Source organism: Triticum urartu, chromosome 2A (genome assembly GCF_056163025.1).
Source record: "Triticum urartu cultivar PI428250 chromosome 2A, HENAU_Tu73, whole genome shotgun sequence".
Lineage (NCBI taxonomy): Eukaryota > Viridiplantae > Streptophyta > Magnoliopsida > Poales > Poaceae > Triticum > Triticum urartu.
Window position 1 is genome coordinate 11,481,708 of NC_141874.1, and position 22,664 is coordinate 11,504,371.

The window sequence follows — 22,664 nt, forward strand, 5'->3', positions numbered from 1 at the left end:
AGGAAATGTCATCATCGGACGATGAAAGTCTCCCGGGGGAGTGCGACTGGTGCCACGACGATCGAGGTGAGTGCGACAGGCCTCACCTGGACGATGGTCGGCGCTTCAGCATTAAGCTCGAGGAGACCTTCGAAGTTGAAACGGTATGCAACGACGACAAGTGTTTTTTTTCATAATTAAGCATGACTTCAACTATTTCAACGTGTAATTTTCATCTTTTACAATTCGAGTATAGTTTATCCCATGCCATGCAAGACGCTATGTCTTGGAGAGGATGGATTTTGAAGACCATGAAAATTTTGAAACGAAGAAAATTCACCTAAGGACCCATCATGATGTGGATTTTGAAGTAAAGTTGTATAATGCTGAGAGCGTAACCCATTTTGGTTGCAAAAATTGGGAAGCATTTTGCAAATTCTATGGTTTTGATGAGGGTATGCTTGTCACCATGGATCTTGGTGATCCTGAAATCGAGTAAGACAATATGGACATTTGGGTCCTTGTTGATACTCCTCCAGTTCTACCGCTATGTGAGTTTCTCAAACATAGTTAATTATTAACTAATTTATATTGTTCATTTCAAAATAGTTGACAGCTTATTTCCATTGACAGCTTATTTTGAAGTATCAAAGAATGTGCAGAAGATGGTAGATAGAACTTACTACACCGATGGCTCTGAGTTAACTTACAAGGAGAAAACTCATCTGGTTGGATTTTGTAATGATCTTGAGAATTACAATATCTACAATCGAACTCCTCAACATTATGGTCAATACATGCCACTAGTGCACGTGTTGAACTACGGTAACTACCATGGAGATACCCTGGTAAGATTTTTTACTATTAGGACATCCGTGCATCTTTTTGCATACTTCTAAAACTAGTACATCATTGCTAACTACGAAGTTATTACTATGTTTTTCAACAGAGAATCCCAGAGGATTGTGTGCCTCATTTGATGTATCAGAATGGCGGCAGCCTTCGTGTTTTGAACATATATCCAGGTCATCCTACGAATCTCAACTGTCCATACCGGATTTCAAAAAGAAGTGGAGACATGACAGTCAAAGGATGGAAAAAATGTATGGACAGTCGTAATGAGCTTCTTGGAAGCAAAAGGAAGCGAGGCGCAAGAATTGGAGACAGGATGATCTCCATTCTTCATAATGGAGAGTCAGGGTCTATATTGTTTTATGCTATTTTACCTTAAGTGTGTTTAGGTCCTACCTGATACTAATGATCATGTGCTAAGAACAATTATGTAGGGTTGGGTTCGATGATTATGAGGATGATGATCGTATGACTTATTATTAATAACGAGTAGAAGTTGTATGATGATGCTTGATTAGTAGGACTTGTTATTATATATGATAATGTATGATGCGAGCATGCATGAGTTATTATATATCTGCGGGTGAAATGAACATAGCAACCAAGGATGAAGATATAAGAGAGGACACTTCTCTCTATTAGCTAGCTAATAACAACCTAAAAATAACCCCCTAAACCCCTAAAACAGCCACTTTTTAAAAAACCTCCGGTCCAGCCAGCTGCTGACGCGTGGAAGCCTTTTGGTCTCGGTTTATGTCTTAAACCGGGACCAAAAGCCCCCCTGCCTGGGCTGCCGGCAGCGGCCACGTGGAGGGCTATCAGTCCCGGTTCTGGATTGAACCGGGACTAAAGGGTCTGGCATTAGTACCGACACTTTAGTCCCGGTTCAGGAACCGGGACTAAAGGCCCTTACGAACCGGGACTATAGGCCCTTTTTCTACCAGTGACTAGTTTACGATACTATGCATACGGAGTTAGTATCATATGCATGATACTAGTATACGATACTCCCACTATGACCAGCCTCATGAGTTCACTTTCAAATGCAGATATGGCGGTCTCCATAGCTGGGATTGATGCCATAAGTTGTTGCCGGTCTCAGGACAAATTCAACTATGCTGGCCTCTGCCAAGTCTTACCGAGATTCTTGGCAAAATGAAAAAGTCTCCATGGATGACTTCGACTGGGACAAGTGGGTGTGTGGAATACGGAGTAGAAGAAGCATGGAAAAATGAACCGATATTTAATATTAATGGTGGTTCAAATTAATTATTTTTAATTACCTTTGCATTCTTCTGTCGTTGGACTCTCTTTACACTACATATGAAAAAATCAGAATGGTATCCCATGTATGTGTGTAGTGTACTCTAGAAAGTTTGACCGGGGAAATTGTTTGGGCTTTTCCAGATAAACTTTAGTAGAGAAAGCATGGGAGCAACTCATTGGCACATACTCTAGTACTATCTCCGTCTCATATTAATTGGCACTAAAACGGATGTATCTAGAGTGATACTACCTCCATCCTTGTTTATTAGTCCCCTTTATAGTTTGTGCTAAATTTTGACCAAATATTTAACTGACAAAATGTTGGTGCATGTCAACAAAAATTATATCGTTGGATTCGTATTTGAACATAGTTTTCAATGATATATTTTGTGACATGCATGAACATTTTGTTAGTTAAATTTATGGTCGAAATTTGGCACAAATTACAATGGGGACTAATAAACCAGGACGGAGGTAGTAGATACATCCGTTTGAGCGTTAATTAATATGGGATGGAGAGAGTACTAATCTTCCAGAGGAGTAACGAGTTTTCTTTTACATTTGCTCCTTTGGTTGGTTCTTCAAAACCCTATCAATCGGTGTGGCTTATTTTGTGCTAGTTCAATCTTTAATCGGAAACTGTTGCGCCTTGTGCATTCTTCATAGTTTAGGCTTGGACTTTTGTTTCCTATTTGAGTGTCAGAGAGACTCCTAGCAAAGTAGAAAACTCTTGCCGTCTTCTGGAAAAACAAGTCTCACATAGGCTAAACCGTTTACAGCAAGGAGTGGGTGGATGACACTTAGATTCTTGTCTACATGTCCAAACATGTGACTAGGACAAGCCACATGAAATTTTATTACTAGTATGTCTAATATCTGCAGTTGATAGGTCCAAATTAATTGTTGTTCCATAGCAAAATGCGTGTATGTTTAATTATCTTTGCATTTAACTTGGCTTAGACTTCTTTCCCATCTTGCACGACACCCAATATATGTCCACTCTAGTCTGGCAAACTTTTGGTATTCCAGATGAACTTGAGAGTGGAGAACAACGGCACGCAACTCACTGCAAGAAACGCTACTATCCTCTGTTTTTTAATCTTGGCCGGTGATGATGAGAATCACATCTCCATACTCCAGTAATCTGTGAGGACACATGTAACCTGTTTGTCTGTACAGTTGTTCCCTTGGTTTCTTGAGAACCTGATCAGCTCCTGCGTGGCTGATTGTGTGCTACTTCAGTCTTTAGTCAAAATCCGTTTGATTGTCCATTCTCCAGAGCTGAGGGTCGACCTGATGTTGGTCTCTGCAATGGTAAAACTGTTGCTTGACCTGATGTTGATTCCCAAGCGACAACTTCTGTCCCCGGCAGCTTGTACAATCAATTTTATCATTATTGGCCGTCCTTGCTAGCAAAAGCGAGCTCATTATTTGGGCTAATTTGTTTTGGTGCATTCACCATGCTGCTTACCTGAAGTGTGTGCGTCTGTTCGTGCTTATATATAAGTCCTTGTGAAGGTGATCTTGAATTCTAACTCAGTTTTAAATTTCTAACTTGTTTTTCGCCATCAGAGACCGTGGTACCATTGTTTTTATTACTTTTAGGTCATTTTGCTCATGGAAGTTTGAATCTGTCCACATAAGAGCAAGTATAATAAGGTACAGTCAGCAGGCTGTAAGAATTAAAATATTGTATGTTTGCTGAGTTGGATGAGAGAGAAAAGGAGAGAGAAGGAAAGCGGGTTGTAGATTAACAGCCGGCTGCAGCACTTGCTTCAAGGAACAATGTGAGAGTGTAAGGTGGGCCATATATTAATAAAGTAGTACTCCCTCTGTAAACTAATATAAGAGCGTTTAGATTACTAAAATAGTGACCTCAACGCTCTTATATTAGTTTATGGAGGGAGTACTACTTAGTAACTAGCTACTATACATGTTGGCTATTAGGTTGGTTATACATGACGTGGCGACGTCATATAGCCGATTGTTGGCTATACTATTAACCATGCTCTAAGTAACTCTGTTAGAACTCACACTACAGTTGTCGTTCCTTGGATTTAGAAAACATAGGCTAGCTATCATTGTGTAAATGTGATTGATTGTACAAACAGAAAAGTACAACCATATTCACTCCCCTTCGTTCTTCACAACCCAAGTCGGTTTTGAATTGTTACCATGAATTTTTAATCGTATTCCTTGCGGAAGATTGATCATTCTGCATAGATAAATCTGTTAGCTGAAGTCACACTACAATGAGAAAACAGAGCGTAGCTATCATTGTACTGTATTCTCGTACAAACATGTAAATATCATTGATTTTACATAAAAAATACAACCATATTCGCTCCATAACCTAATCCAAAGGTTTGGTCAGGTGAGTCTGCACGTGGTTTGTTTTGTGCAAGGTTATATTGATGAGCAAGCTTGATGCTGCTCTACACAATACACCTCGTATCTGATGACTGTGTGATGATGATGATGAACAGCTAATTAAAGACAACAAGGAGATGGTAAACGAGTAGAATTGTGCTCTTGGATGGAGTTGGTTGGTCAATCCCGAGCTTGAGTGAAGGCGCTGAAGCGAATGTCACTTTCTCCTATTTTGCCAAGCTTCAAATTTAGATCTCCAACATAATTTCTTTTGTTATTTCAATTCAGTTTTCTCACCTTCGTACAAACATTGTGAGATGATATTGTTGGTTATCAAATAAGTGCCGAGCGTAGTTGGATCTGATAGAACATATAATTTTCTTATAGATCACCAGTACATTTATTTGAATGGTATACAATCACTCCCTAAAACAGTTTTTCCGTTGCCACGTCAACAGAACCGTTTCACATCTACAAAAACAATTACAAAAACAACAACAACAAGAAGAAGAAGAGTTGCATTTATAGGCGTTTTGAACAAAAATTAAATTGGCACTCCTCTTCGCTTCCTCCCTGGCAAGGCACTAACTTCATGTCCGCCCTGAGCATGACTTGTAACAAAATGAGGAAATGATTTATGAGGAGGTATCCTTGATTCCCATGCAATTATAATGAAATCTTGTTTCGGCGTAACACTGGGATCTCTGATAAGTTCACCAAGTGTTAGACTTGGCAATTCCTTCTTGACTGAAAAATTAGTTGTACAAGGTATCATGCTAAGTGGATGCAAAGCAAAATCTGTTATGTCCACTGGATGGTCTTCTTCTAAAAGCATGCTTGGTTGCACACCATATGTGGAGAGGTTTCTTTTAATGTATCTTAGACCCTTGTCCAATATGCAAAGCCAATACTGAACACTGAGGTTCATTCTCAACACATCTGCGAGTATATTTATTGCGATAAGTGTATCTGGCACACTGTGTAACAGCTTGCCAAATTCATCTGCTAGTTTTACTAGCCGTGGATGTTCTGTGGGGTCTACGCTCCCGAATGCCAGTGTCTTGAAAAGGTACTTCAACTCATCGCTAGACATTGCACTTAGAAAAATAGGTTTCACTGATCCGAATCGAGCTAATGTTTTAAGTCTACTTAAGATGATGATCTTGCTTCCTCTTCCCATTCCAATGGCAAATAAGTAAAACCTGTTCCAATTATCTTGGCCAATATCACAAGAAAACTCAATAACTAACAATATCCTTCCTTCCATGGTCATTCCATGGTCAGGTCTTCTCAAAAGGTTGTCTCCATTCAAGTGCAAAATAGAGGAGAAGCGTGAGCGAACCCTTTCGTCACCGCACGCATGAGCAACCAAAGTTTTCTTCCCAATTGCTGCACCACCTATGATCGGAAGAACTGCCGGTGCATCATCACCAGGAGAGTTGTTGTGCTGCAACAAGAAGCTCAAGAGCTTTTGCTTCTCAATTTGTCGGCCGAACATGAAATTTTCAGTGTAAAGATAAACATCATATGGCCTACGGGACATGCGCTCACATCCACCGAGAAGAACAATAAATTCTGACATATTAGCAATAGCAATTTCTAAGCTTTCCAAGGCACCATGTGACTCGAGGCGCGTGACCTTATCATTTGTACTTCGAGAACGCTTGGCTAAATATAGGCTGCTGCCAGATGAGTCATTGATGCTAACCTCTTCGAAGCCTGCAGTGACTTGGAGGGCACGGTACCTTAAGTTGTCCAGCGCATGGTATCCTTGGTACATGGCCTCTGATAGTGTCTTGAGCTGCATCATCATCCCGGAGTTGGTTATGTATCGCATGTCGGCCTCCTCAACAATGGTGCAAACTCTCATTAGGAGATGTTGCAACCGCTCCATCACCTTCTCCTCCGAGTGTGACCGACTCGAATGGTACTTGTTCAGCAGGAAGGAGATGAAACGGCTCACAAGTTCACCTGCAACTGTAGACATGACAACCTCCATGGCGAGAATTAATTAGGTAATCAGCTGGTCGGTCTTGTGACAAATTTATATGCTGGCCTCTGCCAAGCCTTGCAGAGAGACTCTTGGCGAAATATAAAAGTCTCCGTGGATGACTTGGACTGCGACGAGTGGGTGGGTGACAAAAGGATACTTGTCATTTTCTCCTTTGTGCCAGTTCAGTGTTAGGTTTGAGCTGATGTTGAACTCCACTATGGTAATCGAGAAGAATTTTCATCTGATGTGACTTGGAGGGTCGACAAACTTTGTTTTGTTCCATCTGCCGAACAAGTCTCGCAGAGGCTCTACGCAAAATGGAAAAGTCTCCAGGATTTTCTAAGAAGTTGATGGCGACAAGATGATAGGTCACACAAGGATACTTGTCTAAATTTCCAATATTCAAAGTAGGTTCATTAATTATTGTCCCATCGCAGAATGCATGCATGTGTCTTGCGTTGGACTCCTTCCAACATTTTACATGGCAGTCTACTCTGGCAATGTTTGACCGTGCATGGATACTAGTTTGCGCTTTTCGAGATAGACTTGCCAAAATGTCCAAATAAGTGACTAGGACAAGCCACACAAAAAACTGTATTTCTAATATTCTAAATTCTAAAAAATGTGTACGACTATTTGGTGTTTGCGAGTGGCCGCTCTCTTACACACATGCATGCTTTTTTTTATTTCCTAGCGCATGTCCTATTGGCATTAAATATGTTTACACTAGTCGCATCGGTTGGGGCATCCAGATGTGTAGGGGGGTTTGGGGCGCCCGGCCATAAATGGTGTAGGATGTGTTTGGTTGCCTGCATAAGGTCCAACAAGGCCCGCACGGGAAGAAAACGAGCTGATTGGTTGCCAGCGTACACTATTGGGTCTCTATCACACGAAGTTTAAAACACCTCTGGGCCTGTCTCGTGAGGCATGCTCGAATCGGCAGTATCTCACGAGCCAATCCCGCGCGAGGCACGTGGGCAGCCGAGGCTGCATGCGAGGACCCACCGTCGAGAAGCCGCCTTTCTTCCCGAAGCGCCGGCAGTTATTACCCTCACCTTCCCTCACTGCTCTCTGTGCCCTTTCCCCTCTCCCCACACTCATCGACGGCGGCGGCGGCGTGCAGCAGATCGGAGAACAGCAAGTCGACCTCCAGCCACCTTCACCGGCATCCACAACAGCAATTCCCCCCTCCTCACCTACTACTTTGCATTCGATTCGAGTTTAGATTCGATCCACGTTAGGGGAATGGGGAATCGAGGTAAACACTATAGGAGTGATCATAACATCATCATGACTACAGGTAGATATGAGTTTCCCGATTCGGATTGAGTACAATATGAATGGGGATTAGGGTTCACCTTACATAGTAGGCACATATTTTAGCCTCAGGGACCCTGGATGCGATTGGAGCGGCGGGTGGCCTTGGTCTTGTTCTTCTCCTCGACCTACACCACCGTCTCTTCTTCCTTGTCGGAGTCTAGCTCGATTGGCATGCTTCGGTGTCCTAGCTTCAGCGCCCTCACAATCATCGACACTACATCTTCTTCTTCCACCTCCATAACACTCAAGCTGATGTATACCCCGGTTGTACACACAATGGTCGATGAGCTCACGCTTCATGAGGGATAGGCCATTGGAAGCTGGCCAAAACATCAGACTTATAAGCCAACACACATTATTCAGCGAAAGTAAAAATGTTCAACAGGAAACATTCCAAGATAAGTAAGCCTTACCAAGATAAGGGAGCGGCCTCTGCCTCACACCATCCCTCTTGACATCCACATAAAACCTTGAATTGCCACGGGGAAGGCAGATATACACCATGTCGCCCGGCCGCACTACATACTCATCCAGAAACCTAGCTCGAAGTCGGTTCCGACTACTGGCTTGAAGATTGTAAAAATCATATGCTTCTTGACATGAATCGAAGTTGGTTCCGACTACTGGCTCGAAGATTTCACAGCCTCTACGATCATTAATTTCAAGCAGACGTCGCTCGATGGCCGTCTTTGTGGACGGAGGTGTCCTCGTGTCAGGGCCACGAGCCCCAATATTCCGGATTATAATGTAAGCAATCTGTTATCATTATGACGCAAACATAATATTCCAGCAAAATACAGATTATAACTGTGTAATTATGAGGAATGATAACATTATCGCGACTACGAACAGGCAGCATCAGACCATTAATACTGATTTTGAAAAAATATAATTAGCAGTGCACCTTATATGGTAAACAGCAAGTTTATCGAAAAATTTGTTGACATATTTATTATTTGTCAATGCTGGGACATGCGAATCATCTAGTTCTGAAAGCAATGGTGTATGTGTGTAGACGGATGTTTACCTTTTCTTCCATCCAGGCACAACTATAACGCTGCCAGAATCATCATCCCACACATCTGGATTAACATCTGAGCCGTAGGCGCATGCATTCGCGCCCCTCAATGTGGCCGGAGGCGTTACTAGCCCGGTGGGCGTACTGAGCATTCAAGATCAGAATATCAGGAGGACATGCGTGAGCTCTATACTGCGATTTTTTGTACTCGACGCACTGATATTGGATAAACTTACTTGGAGTATGGCGTTTCGTTTGGGACAAGCGCATTATCCTGGATGGCCGGAAGCAACGACAGATCCGCCCCCGACCCCCCTCCACTGATCTGCCTGGATGCAGAGAACGGTTCGCCGGCGGCTGGGTTGGATCTGTGCTCCGGCACAGAATCAAGAAGGAAAGGGGATTCAGAATCGCATCTGGGGAATCATAAGAAATCGATTATGACGCATCCCGGACGAGCGTTGCGAATAGTACAGCATTATCCATATTTGATACGCACCTACAGCCGGTCGCCATTAAATCGCCTCCCTGCACCCAATCCATTAGATCGAGGAGTCAGTAGTCCGAGTAGGGCGCTGTATAGGGAGAGAAATTACGGGTCCGCGTCGGTATGCAAGGGGGCGGGTAGAAGACAGAAAAATGCAGAGGCTAGTTACCCTACGACGACAGAACCGTGACAGCTGTCTGACACGGTAATACGTGTGCTAGATCGCTATCCTGGGTCGGGCATCTCGAGGGAAAGCCAGACCTTTCGACCGCTACGATAGCGCGGCCCCGGTGCAGGTGTTCGAAAAATCCGCGTCCGATCCGGCCGTGTCCTCCTCCCATTTCCATGTGTTTGCGCTGCTGGATCACAAGGCTGGCACCGAGTGGGACCCCTACTTTTGTGGAGTGGAGGTGTATTCGTCTGAAACCGGAACATGGGTTCTTAAGGAGAATGGATGGAATGGAGAAGTTATGCTCAGTAATCATCAGTCAGCATCTGCGTTTCTTAACGGCTATATGCATTTTCGCGGCTTTCACCGTGAGTCACACCGTTGTCTAGCCGCTGTGGACACTAAGGGGGAGACATGGACGCACTTCCGCGTTCCTGGTGGTCTTTTGAATGGTTTTGTTCAGCAGTCACAGGGCTGCTTGCATTATGCAAATTTTAAGAGAGATGAAGACGGTGCTGGAATTCAATTCGTAGTCTATGTTCTTGAGGACTATGGCAGTAAAGAATGGGCATTGAAGCATAGCGTTGAAACTTCGCACATGTTCAGAGGGAATCTTGTTTTCATGAATCCGAATTTCGAGTGGATTATGATTCATCCCGACTGTAACTTGATCTTCTTCACTGTGGGACAAGGTATTCTGTGCCACAACATGGATCGTCGACAAGTCAAGCTGATCCCAGGTACTAAAAATTGCATGGGGCCATATCTCCCATATGTGCCGCTGTACTTAGAGTTATCATCTTTGCACATGTGAAACCAACATGGGATTGCTGGTGCCTTTACAAGAACTGGACAATCAATGGGAGTCAATTGTTTGGCCTAAGGAGCAATGTGCTTGCTATGCCTGCTTGAGTATGGATCTTGTTTTGTCCAACTGGGGTGCACACATGATGTCTGCGTGCTTGTAACTATGGAGCAAATGGTGGTTCAGTATGGAGGCAACATGTCTGATTTCTCTGCACGTAGTTATTCAAAATTTCAGTGCACTTTCTACTTTCTGTACTTTTCCTTGACACTGCTACCTCCATGTTTTCATTCAGCTTTGGATAGTGTTTTAGTGAAGCTACTATGATCATTTAGTGTAACGCCTGATCAAATATTATCATGCAGTTTAAACTTATGTCTTCTATTTGTTGTTCGGGAATTACAAGCATCTTATGGACAAAGACCTAGTACACCATTGCTTGTCCGCTAATGATATGATGTGAGTAATTATTTTCTGACCGCTAGATATGTGTAGGTTGATGGTGAAACACTTTGGGTGAAACAATATCACTTTCTTTGGTGCTAAATGCTAGTTACTTATTAGCAGGAAACTAAATGCCAATTACTTATTAGCAGGTAAGTAAATGCTAAATAATTGTGGCCTCTTTTTGTGGCAAACAAAATGCTAATTACTTGTGGCCTGTTCTAGCAGAACATCAGCAATCAGGATGTTGATTTTTTTTTTGTCAGAAAACTTTTTGCAGCAGAGAATTGCTTCATCAGTAGAAATCTTGTCTGCTTGTTGGTATGTATTCATGTAGGTAGGTTAATATTATCTGCAATGAGCAACACCATTCACTTTCCATTTTAGTCTTGCTTATAGTTATACGATGTCTGTAATGCTGCACCTATGCTCCAGTCCGGTGCAGTTCTGAAACTGGGTAGCAGCAGTAAATCCCGTTTCAGCTTCAAGCCTCCAAGACAAACTGCACTATCCTTGTGTTGCTGCACCCCGGACAAACTGAAACTATCCTTTTGTTCCTAGCGTTCAGGAGATTTTTTGTTGGTGATTTTGTGAAAAATAGATACGAAGAACTAAGAATAGACATAGTCTGGAATTTTGTGATCATGAAAATTTGGTAAGAGTTTTTTCTGAACGAAGCAGCCGTCGGTTAATTAGGTAGCAGTAGCTAGGTCAGCACGAATTCTTGTGTAGCCTGTTAACTTTGCATAGTTCTCCACGGAGCTACTATGAACATTTAATGCAAGACCCGATTAAATATTACCATGCAGCTTAAACTTATGCCTTCTGTTTGCAATTAGATATGTGTTTGTTCAAACAAATCTTATCGACTGAGACCTAGTAAACCATAGCCTGCCTGCTAATGATATAATGTGTGTGACCATTTTCTTTACTGTTAGATATGTGTTTGTTGATGAGTGTCTAGACAAATAAAGTGGCCTCTGCCAAACAAGTCTTGTAGTCTTCTGGAAAAACAAGTTTCACATAGTCTCTTTGCAAAGTAGAAAAGTCTCAACATGTGACTAAACCATTAAGAGCAAGGAGTGGGAGGATGACATGCACCCAGATAAAAGTTTGACTGGTATTTCTAATATTTGCAGTAGGTAGTTCCAAATTCATTACTGTTCCATAGAAACTGCCCTTATGTTTAATTATCTTTGAATTTGTCTTCGCTTGGACTTCCTTCGCATCTTACACAGCACCCAATATAAGTGAACTCTAGTCTAGCAAACTTTGACTGTATAAATTAGCCGTTTCTTGGTTGAGCGAAATATGGGACCAACTTGTTGTGCCTTTTTTTGGGAACACTTGTTGTGCCTTTGACATGTGGGACCTCCTAACCAGCATATGAGCCCGTATGCAAGAGCCAAATGTGCAGTCGGTCTCGCTTCGACGTATGGGACCGACATATGCATATGGGACCTCCTAGCCAGCATAGGAACACTTGTTTCCGTTTTCCCATGGGGCCCAATGTCCAGTCCCCTACCAGCGATCCCCAGTATCGTTCCCCAACCCACCATGGCGGCAACCCAACCATGAGGCAACCGGCTTGCCGTGCGGCCATGGTGGTCGCCGACTTCAAGTGCGGAACGGCTAGAGCTCCTCAAGGGCTGGCGCGGGAGCCTCACCGACGGTGATGCGCGCTACGTGGATGTGCCGTGCCACCGCGGTTCCCCACGAGTTGTTCGAATTCCCCGGTAATTTGAGTCGAAACTGTATCCTCAGTACCAACACTGTATCCTCAGTACATGGCCTCTGAGAGTTGGTATGAGTGTCTTGAGCTGCATCATCATCCCAGAGTTGGTTATGTATCGCGTGTCTGCCTCCTCAACGATGGCGCCAGCTCTCATCAGGAGGTGCTGCAAACTATGCACCACCTTCTCCTCTGATTTCGCGTGGCTAATGGAGCTGTACTTGTTCAGCAGGAAGGAGATGAACTGGCTCATGAGTTCAGCTGCAATCGCAGATATGGCAGTCTCCATGGCTGGGAATGGTGAGGTAAGCTGCGGGCCGGTCTCTGGACAAATTTAACTATGCTGGCCTCTTACAAGTCTTACGGAGATTCTTGGCAAAATGGAAAAGTCTCCATGGATGACTTTGACTGGGACGGATGGGCGGGTGAAACACGGAGAAGAAGCATGGAAAACTGAACCGGTATTTAAAATTATTGTGGGTCAAAATTTATTATTGTTAATTAGCTTCGCATTTTTAGGTCGTTGGACTCCCTTTACGCTACATATGAGTGAATCAAAATGCATGGATGACTTTAACTAGGACAGATGGGCTGGTGAAACAGGGAGTAGAAGAAGCATGGAAAAATGCATCGGTACTTAATATTATTGTGGGTCAAAATTTATTATTGTTAATTAGCTTCACATTTTTATGTCTTTGGACTCCTTTTACACTACATATGAGTGAATCAGAATGCATGGATGACTTTGACTGGGATAGATGGGCGGTTGAAACACGGAGTAGAAGAAGCATGGAAAATGCATCGGTATTTGATATTATTGTGGGTCAAATTTATTCTTGTTAATTAGCTTCACATTTTTAAGTCGTTGGACACCTTTTATACTACATATGAGTGAATCAGAATGCATGGATAACTTTGACTGGGACAGATGGGCGGGTGAAACACGGAGTAGAAGAAGCATGAAAAAATGCGTCAGTATTTAATATTATTGTGGGTCAAAATTTATTATTGTTAATTAGCTTCGCATTTTCATGTCGTTGAACTCCTTTTACACTAGAATGCATGGTTGACTTTGACTGTGACAGATGGGCGGGTGAAACACGGAGTAGAAGAAGCACGGTAAAATGCATCGGTATTTGATATTATTGTGGGTCAAAATTTATTATTTTTCACATTTTTATGTCGTTGGAATCCTTTTACACTACATATGAGTGAATTAGAATGCATGGATGACTTTGACCGGGACAGATGGGCGGGTGAAACACGGAGTAGAAGAAGCACGGAAAATGCATCGGTAATTAATATTATTGTGGGTCAAAATTTATTATTGTTAATTAGCTTCGCATTTTTCTGTCATTGGACTCCATTTACAATACATATGTGTGAATCAGAATGGTATCCATATAGGTATACTCTGCTCCAGCAAAGTTGTTTGGGCTTTTCCAGATGAACTTTTCTGGAGAAAGCAGGGGAGCAACTCATCGGCACATACTTTAGTAGTAATCTTCCGGAGGACATGTAACCAGTTTGCCTGTGCATTTTGCTCCTTTGATTGGTTCTTCAGAATCCTGTGCCTTATGTTTTGTCCACACGTACTTTCATAGCTTATTTTGTGCTAGTTCAGTTTTTAATCAGAAACTGTTGCATCTTGTGCATTCTTCAAAGTTTAGGCTGGGTCTGATGTTGATCTCCACCATGGGGCAAAAATGGAAAGGAAAATAGCATGATGCTACTAGAGGATCGACACCTTGTTTTTTTCCCTATTTGAATCAAGATTGTCTAGACAAATTAAGTGGCCTCTGCCGAACAAGTCTTACAGTGTTGTGGGAAAACAGGTCTCACAGAGACTCTTTGCAAAGTAGAAAAGTCCCCAGGGGTGACTAAATCGACACCGACGAGTCGGTCGATGACAGCCAGATTCTTGTCTAAATGTCCACACATGTGACACAGAGAAGCCAACAATCCAAGTATTATGAAAATAATTGACTACTATTTCCGGAACAAAATACATGTATGTTTGATTATCTTTGCATTTGTCTTGCCTTGGATTCGTTTTACATTTTACATGGCATCCAATATATAAACTTGAGTAGAGAAGCAGGGCGCAACTCATCAGCAAGGAAACGGTATGCTCCTTTTTTCATCACAACTACATAGTTGGGTGGAAATCTTCCAGTGGACATGTAACTAGTTCGTCTGTACATTTGACAGAGTGTGAAGAAGCCCATCTGTAGAAATAGAGATTTCGTCTGGTCGATTGCAAGCGCATATGCCCATATGGAATCAGCTCTAGTAAAATTCTAGCCAGAACTATGCAATGATGATGATAATATTGGTAAACAGCTAACTAAATACAAGAAGGAAATGGTAAACGAGTAGAATTGTGCTGTTGGATAGAGTTGGTTGGTCAATCCTGAGCTTGAGTGAAGGCGGTGAAGTGAATGACGCTTTTCTCCTATTTTGCCCAGATTCAAATTTAGAGCTCCAGTAAACAATCTTTTCTTATTTCAGTTCAGTTTTCTCGCCTTGGTATATGGATCAGGATTTGTACAATGGTGTGAGATGATGTTGTTGGTCATCAAAATGGAAAAAGTATATTTTTGTCCCTCTACCTTTTTGAAAAGTTTAGAAATGGACTATGATTTCGTGGAGCTGGCTGCACCGTACACGTAAAGCAAAGCAATCTGGTATACTAGCAGAGTTAGCTCACATACACAAGTTAATTGTTCTAGTTGATTCCTTGGTGGCATAACGCACCGGCTAGAAGCGCATGAGGGAGAGCTTGTGATACGATGGACTAAGCTTATCCGGTTTTGAAAGTGGAGGAACCAAGATTTGTTGGTTTTGGAGTCGAGGGACCATTTCTATACTATCAAAATAGTTGATGGATGAAAATATACTTATCCCTCTATAAAAAAGTGTAGGATCTGATAGAACACACAATTTTATTATAGATCTCCAGTACATTTATTTGAATGGTATAAAAATTACTCCTTGAAACATTTTTTCCATGGCCACGTGAACACATCCGTTTCAGATATACCAAAAAAATACAACAAGAATTACATTATAGGAGTTTTGAAACAAAATTAGATTGGCACTCCTCTTCGCTTCCTCCCTGGCAATGCGCTACCCTTCATGTGTACCCTGAGTACGACTTGTGACAAAAAGATGAACTAAATTATGAGGCGGTATCCTTGATTCCCATGCAATTAGAATGAAGTCACCTTCTGGTCTAACACTTGGATCTGCTAGAAGTTCGCCCATTGTCACACTTGGTGACTCCTCCTTAATTGAAACATCAATTGTATAACGTTTCACGCTAAGTGGATGCAGCGCAATATCTGTTATGTCCACATGATGGCCTTCTTCAAAAAGCATGTTTGGGTGCACACCGTATGTGGAGGCATTTCTTTTGGCATATCTTATCACCTTGTCCAATATGCAGAGCCAAAACCGAACATTAAGGTTCTTTCTCAACACATCCGCTAGTGTATTTGTTGCAAGAAGTGTACTTGGCACAATGTACAACACCTTGGTAAATTCATCTGCTATTTGTACTAGCCATAGATGTTCTGCAGGGTCTACACTCCCGAACGCCAGTTTCTTGAAAAGGTATCTCAACTCGTCATAAGACAGAACACTTAGGAAAATAGGCTGCACTGATCCAAACCGGGCTAACCTTTTAAGTTTACTTATGATGATGATCTTGCTTCCTCTGCTCATTCTTATGAGAAACGAGTGAAACATTTTCCATTCATCGTCGCCTACATCAGAAGCAAACTCAATAATTACCAACATCGTCCCAAACATGGTCCTTCCATGGTCAAGTATGGTCAAGAGGTTGTGTCCATTCAAGTGCAAAATAGATGAGAAGCGTGAGTGGACCCTTTCGTCGCCACACACATGAGCAACCAAGGTTTTCTTTCCAACGCCAACACCTCCTATGATTGGAAGAATTGCAAGTGCATGATCACCAGGAAGGTTGTTGTTCTCCAACAAGAAGCTCATGAGCTTTTGCTTCTCAGTGCGTCGGCCGAACATGAAATTGTCAGTGTAAAGATAAATGTCATACGGCCTACGGGACATGCGCTCGCATCCACCCAGAAGAACTATAAATTCTGCCATATTAGCAATAGAAATTTCTAAGCTTTCCAAGGCACCATATGACTCAAGGCACATTGCCTTGTCATCCTTCTTGGATGTTGTTCGAAAACGCTTGAAAGGAATGAATTGCAAGCTGCTGCTAGACGAGTCATTGATGCTAACCTTGTCGAAGCCTGCACTGTTTTGGAGGGCACAATACCCCAATTTTTCCAGCACACGATATCCTTGGTACATGGCCTCTGAGAGTGTCTTGACCTGCATCATCATCCCGGAGTTGGTTATGTATCGCGTGTCTGCCTCCTCAATGATGGTGCCAGCTCTCATCAGGAGGTGCTGCAACCTCTGCACCACCTTCTCCTCTGATTGGGCATGGCTCAAGGAGTTGTACTTGTTCATTAGGAAGGAGATGAACTGGCTCACAAGTTCACTTGCAACTGCAGATATGGCAGTCTCCATGGCTTGGATTGATGAGGTAAGCTGTTTGGCCGGTCCCTGGACAAATTTAACTATGCTGGTCTCTTACAAGTCTTATGGAGATTCTTGGCAAAATGGAAAAGTCTCCATGTGTGACTTTGACTGGGACAAGTGGGTGGTTAAAACATGAAGTACAAGAAGCATGGAAAATGAGTAATCTTCTAGAGGACATGTAACCAGTTTGGTGGGTCAAAATTGATTATTGTTAATTAGCTTTGCATTTTTCTGTCATTGGACTCCTTTTACACGAGATATGAGTAATCTTCTAGAGGACATGTAACCAGTTTGCTTGTACATTTGCTCCTTTGTTCAATCTTTGATTGAAAACTGTTGCACGTTCGTGCATTTTTGATAGTTTAGGATTGGCCTCATATTGGTCTCCACAGTAGGGTAAATATGGGAAAGGAAAATAGCATGATGCAACTTGCTTTTGTTTCCTCTTTGAATCAAAAGTCTCTGGACAAATTAAGTGGCCACTGCCAAACAAGTCTCAGATAAGACTCTTTCCAATGTGGAAAAGTCTCCAGGGGTACGTGTCTATACTGTACACACAAATACTTGTCTAAATGTCCAAACATGTGGCAAGGAAAAGCCAACAGTCCAACCGGCATGAAAAGGATTGACTAGTATTTCTAATATTTACTTATCTTTGTATTGCCTAGGTGAACTTCGATGGAGAAGTAGGGTACTGTTTCATCTTGGTCAGTGATGATGAGAAGCGAATCAGTCTGGGTACCCTCGGGAGTAACCTGTCTGTCTGTACATTTGCTCCTTTGATTTCTTCAGAACCCAATCAGTCTTATGTGGCTTATATTGTGCTTGTTCAGTCTTTAGTCGAAACCTTTTGCACCTTGTGCATTTCTTCAGAGTTCATGCTTGAGCTGATGTTCAGCAGTGACAGCAGAGAGCTCATCATCATCACGTGGATTTTCATGAGCGCCTTGTACAGTCAATTTTTATCATTATTGACAGAAGAGTGCTAGTCAGTAAATCAACAGTTGTTGTTAGATTGAGAAAACAGAGGCTAGCACTATGTTTGATAGACAGAAAATACAACAAGAATTTATCTGAGTAATGTCTCACAAGATGGAACCTGTTGGTTAATAGTACACCTCAATCAGGCACTGAAGAAATATTTCGCAGTTTCTGGGTGATATGTGTTTCATCTCTGTTATACTAGTTCCCTTCATGTTTCCATCAGTTTGTGTAACAAAAAATGCTGATGCACGCTTCGCTAATGCATGAGCTCAGCTTCTTCTCTCTGCGTCGCTGCATACGAGGTGTGGTGTAAGTAACACAAGCAATTACCTGTCCAGGTTTCCGACGGCCAGCCACACAACCCGCCACCCTCTGTTCGTCACTGGAGGCTGGTCGCGTTCGGAAGGAGTGGTCAGTATATCACCGAGGCCCGTATCTTGGTGGGCTCAACATGCTTTTCTTTTGCAAGTTCTGTAACATGCTTTGGACTGAATCTGCTAATACAAAATTTAGCTTGCATCAGAAAAACAGAGCTAATATTAACAAGCACGTTTCCTTGTTGCTCAGGTCTAAGCTGGACAGCCGACTGTATACTCTATCTCCCGGTTCTTCTATCTGAAGAAACATATTCACTGACGCCAAATTCAGTTCTGGTAAGTACTGGTAAACTTGAGTTCTGGGAAGTTCTAGAAGCATATATACTACGTACTCTTTCTCTAGTTAAAGAAAATGATGCCAAACTAACTTGACCGGCACTAGGAGGTCTTGCCTTAACTGACCCTCACTTGGCAAATTTTCTCCTCCAACAAAAAAGTTAGTCAACACTTGATTAATTAAGAGGCGGATTTGTTTCCATTTATCTGCCGTGTCATAGGATCCTGTCGGTAATGCTTAGCTGCCAAATGCTTTTCTGTGTTGCTCCCTGAATAAAACATAGTGGCAAATCTAAAACATTGCCAAAAAATGTATTTAGGCTGGATTGTTGTGTGGAATCACAATTTGTTTTTGTGAAAAAAACATATGTTTCTTTTTGTGGAGGGTGTGAAAAGTCTATGTTTATTTTTGTCCTATACCAAAAACATATACTATTTTGGTTACTGTATTAACCTCTCACTATTATTTGTTGCAGCAAACAAATAATCATTTTCTAATATGTTTCCTTATTGTTTGGTTTCTATAGTAACCTTTCACTGTTATTTGCCTCAACTGACCGTCAATAGTCAAAACTTTTCCTAAAAAAAGGTAGTCAAAACTTGATTAAGTGGCGCATTTGTTTCCACTTAAATTGTTGCCGTGTGGCTTAGGGTCCTTTCTGCCAAATTATTGCTCTCTGTTGCTCCCCGGAGAAAACCCACCAGCAAGTTACAAACAGCTTCCTAAAAAGTATAGGTCTAGATTCTAGAATATTGTGTAGAATATCAATTTATTTTTTGCGGAAATATGTGTTTATAACTTTATGTGTGTCTTATACCAAAAAAATATACTTCCCTTTTATTAACATCTCACCATTATCTGTGCAAACAAATACACAACTTTTTAATAAAAGGTTTTAGTGTCCACACAACATGCATTTGAAATATAAATTATGTCTAGAAATTTTCCAAAATTTCCGGTCGCATCCAGTTGAGAATTCACTTTATGTACTTTTTATAGCAATGCTGAACTTGACCGGCAGAGTTAAAGCGTCCGTCAAAACTTGTTGAAGCGATGGAATCTTCTCCACTACCATATTTACCACGATGGTTACTACATCCTATATATATAACATATATTCATATCTTAATCTCCAGCTATCAGAAAGATTCATCAAAACAATTTTCAACCCACCATGCTTCGTTTTTTCATTGTCTTCGTGCTTGCCATATCTGTTCCTCCGGCGGCGTGCTCTTCTGCAGCAAATGGCAGCAGCATCTTGACAGAAGGCCAAGAGCTCAGCGGTGGCAACAGGCTCATCTCAGAGAATGGCAAGTTCGCGTTGGGCTTCTTCACATCAGGCAGCAGTAAGTCTTCCTCAGGCAACACCACCTTGCCCAACTGGTATGTAGGTATATGGTTCAACAAGATCCCAAAGTTCACTCCTGTGTGGATTGCGAACAGAGAAAAACCAATCACTGACCCCAAGTTTAGACTGTCCAAGCTTAGAATCTCAAGGGATCGCAATCTTGTCATCTTAAGTCATGCGGCTAAATCCGTAATCTGGTCCAGTCAAATAATAGCAGCCAAAGGTAGAAGAACAACTAACAAAAATACTACCATCATGGCGGCGCTCTCAGACGAAGGCAACCTTGTCATAAGAGACGCCTCGAACCCATCCATCGTGTGGTGGCAGAGCTTTGATCACCCAACAGATGTTTTCCTCCCCGGCGCAAGGATTGGCCGGAACAAGGTTACTGGCAAAAAATACAGTCTTGTTTCGAAGAAGAATCTGATTGATCCAGCTCCCGGCCTATACTGCATGGAGCTAGACCCCACTGGTGATCCGCAATACTTTGTGAAACATTGTAATTCATCCATGGCGTACTTCTCTACCGGGAAATGGATGGGGTGGTACTTCAATTTGGTGCCGGAGATGTCAGGCAGTAACTTTCTCCACACCAATTTCATCGACAATGATGATGAGGAGTAATTCACTTACGCCCCGACGGATCCAACAACGATCACCATCTGCTTCCTTGACGTCTCTGGTCTTACCAAGCAACTTCTTTGGCTTGAAAGCTTGCAAGATTGGGAAACCATATATGTCCAACCCAGGGCTCCATGCGATGTTTTCGCCGTTTGTGGGCCTTTCACGGTCTGCAACGACAACACACTTCCATTATGTAACTGCATGAATGGGTTCTCCGTGAAGTCACCAGAGGACTGGGCGCTGGACGATAGAAGAGGTGGATGCATGAGAAATAATCCACTAGAACATTGCAACAGCAACAAAAGTAACACAACAGGAATAACTGACCAGTTCTTTCCCATACATAGTGTTAGATTACCATATTATGCACATAGCATGGAAACAATTGAGAGTGGACAAGAGTGCATGCAGGTTTGTCTAAGAAATTGCTCATGCACTGCCTATTCCTATGGCAAGAGTGGCTGTTCTATCTGGAATGGCCAACTAATTAATGCAAAGCAGTACAATAATGGCACAGTCAATGGTGATGGAGAGATTCTTTTCCTTCGTCTTGCTGCTGGAGAGGTGCAAAGTTGGGGAAACAACACAAAAGGAAATAAAAGAATGATCATCGGTCTCACTGTTGGTGCTTTCGGTTTGTTGGTGATGATATTGATGATTTGGAAGGGGAAAAGGAAGTGGTGTTCTCATCCCCCGAGCAACGCTGAAGGTGGATGTGGAGTTATAGCATTTAAGTATGTTGATTTGCAGCATGCAACTAAAAATTTCTCAGAGAAGCTAGGTGTAGGTGGTTTTGGCTCTGTATTTAAGGGGATTCTGCGTGACTTGACTACCATAGCAGTGAAGATGCTTGTCGGTGCACGCCAAGGAGAGAAACAGTTCAGGGCTGAGGTCAGCACAATTGGAATGATCCAACATGTCAACTTAGTCAAACTGATTGGTTTTTGCTGTGAAGGTGATAGAAGGATGCTTGTTTATGAACACATGGCTAATCGTTCTCTTGATGTCCATATATTCCAAGGCAATGAATCTATGCTAGATTGGAGTACAAGGTTCCGAATTGCCATCAGTGTTGCTAAAGGATTGTCCTACTTGCATGAGAGTTGTTATGACTGCATAATACATTGCGATATTAAGCCAGAAAACATACTTCTTGATGCGGCGCTTGTTCCTAAAATTGCAGATTTTGGGATGGCAAAACTTATGGGAAGGAACTTTAGTCGAGTTCTGACAACAATGAGAGGAACCATAGGATACCTTGCACCTGAATGGATTAGTGGGGTGGCTATTACACAAAAAGTTGATGTTTACAGCTATGGAATGGTACTGCTAGAAATCATGTCTGGAAGGAGGAACTCATCACCTCAAGAATGTACAGGCAATAGTGATCATGATGTTTATTTTCCTGTGCAAGCTGCACTTAAGCTTCTTGAGGGAGATGTGAGGACTTTGGTCGATCAACAATTACATGGTGACATCAACATGGAGGAGGTTGAAAGAGCTTGCAAAGCTGCATGTTGGTGCATTCAAGATCATGACTTTGATCGTCCGACAATGGGCGATGTGGTTCAGGTTCTCGAGGGTCTAGTAGAGCTTGATATGCCCCCAGTGCCAAGATTGCTTCAAGCTATATCAGGAAGCTCTTCTACAATTTGAATATAATCCATGTAAGGAAAAGTTCAAATTTCAGCAGGGTTGTAATAACTGAGCTGAGAAGTTACCCTTCATACACACTTTTCCATAGTGATTGATACTACTAAATACATGTCTTGAAGTTTAGTCTCTATTATCGTACAAACTAGTAGGGCAGCCAAATGTATCTGTGTTGCTAGGTTTGTCATGTATCGCCAATTGTATCAACCTGTCAAATGTTTGTTTCTCCCATAAATATCAGTTGACTTATTGGTATACATAATTTTGTAGCCAAAATACATTTCCATGACGGGTGTTCTCCATTGCACCTTAATTTCTTTAAATGTTTGCTATTTTCATCCTTGCCCAACACATGGTTCTCTTTTTCTGCCCCTGTTTTATCTTTCACAAA

The 22,664-nt window shown here is 42.2% G+C and overlaps 3 protein-coding genes and 2 pseudogenes across 3 annotated transcripts; 2 read left to right on the plus strand and 3 right to left on the minus strand.

Moving 5' to 3' along the window:
* Positions 1–4,781: 4,781 nt before the first annotated feature.
* Positions 4,782–6,529, minus strand: LOC125540630 (putative disease resistance protein RGA3). Its single transcript, XM_048704231.2, has one exon. It carries the CDS (start codon positions 6,464–6,466, stop codon positions 5,012–5,014), a length of 1,455 nt encoding a protein of 484 aa, XP_048560188.2. The 5' UTR covers positions 6,467–6,529; the 3' UTR covers positions 4,782–5,011.
* Positions 6,530–7,675: 1,146 nt separating this feature from the next.
* Positions 7,676–12,724, minus strand: LOC147982860 (uncharacterized). The gene is made up of 5 exons (XM_087540572.1): positions 12,491–12,724; positions 9,035–9,222; positions 8,810–8,942; positions 8,194–8,518; positions 7,676–8,100 (listed from the first exon to the last, which is right to left on the minus strand). The coding sequence occupies exons 1-5, from the start codon at positions 12,722–12,724 to the stop codon at positions 7,820–7,822; spliced, it is 1,161 nt and encodes a 386-aa protein (XP_087396698.1). The 3' UTR covers positions 7,676–7,819.
* A 2,645-nt stretch (positions 12,725–15,369) lies between these two features.
* LOC125540629 (disease resistance protein RGA2-like) lies at positions 15,370–17,024 on the minus strand (annotated as a pseudogene).
* A 2,798-nt stretch (positions 17,025–19,822) lies between these two features.
* Positions 19,823–20,620, plus strand: LOC125534733 (S-locus-specific glycoprotein S13-like). The gene has a single exon (XM_087540573.1). The coding sequence runs from the start codon at positions 19,823–19,825 to the stop codon at positions 20,618–20,620; it is 798 nt and encodes a 265-aa protein (XP_087396699.1).
* A 951-nt stretch (positions 20,621–21,571) lies between these two features.
* Positions 21,572–22,276, plus strand: LOC147982861 (G-type lectin S-receptor-like serine/threonine-protein kinase At2g19130 pseudogene; annotated as a pseudogene).
* The last annotated feature ends 388 nt before the right edge of the window (positions 22,277–22,664 follow it).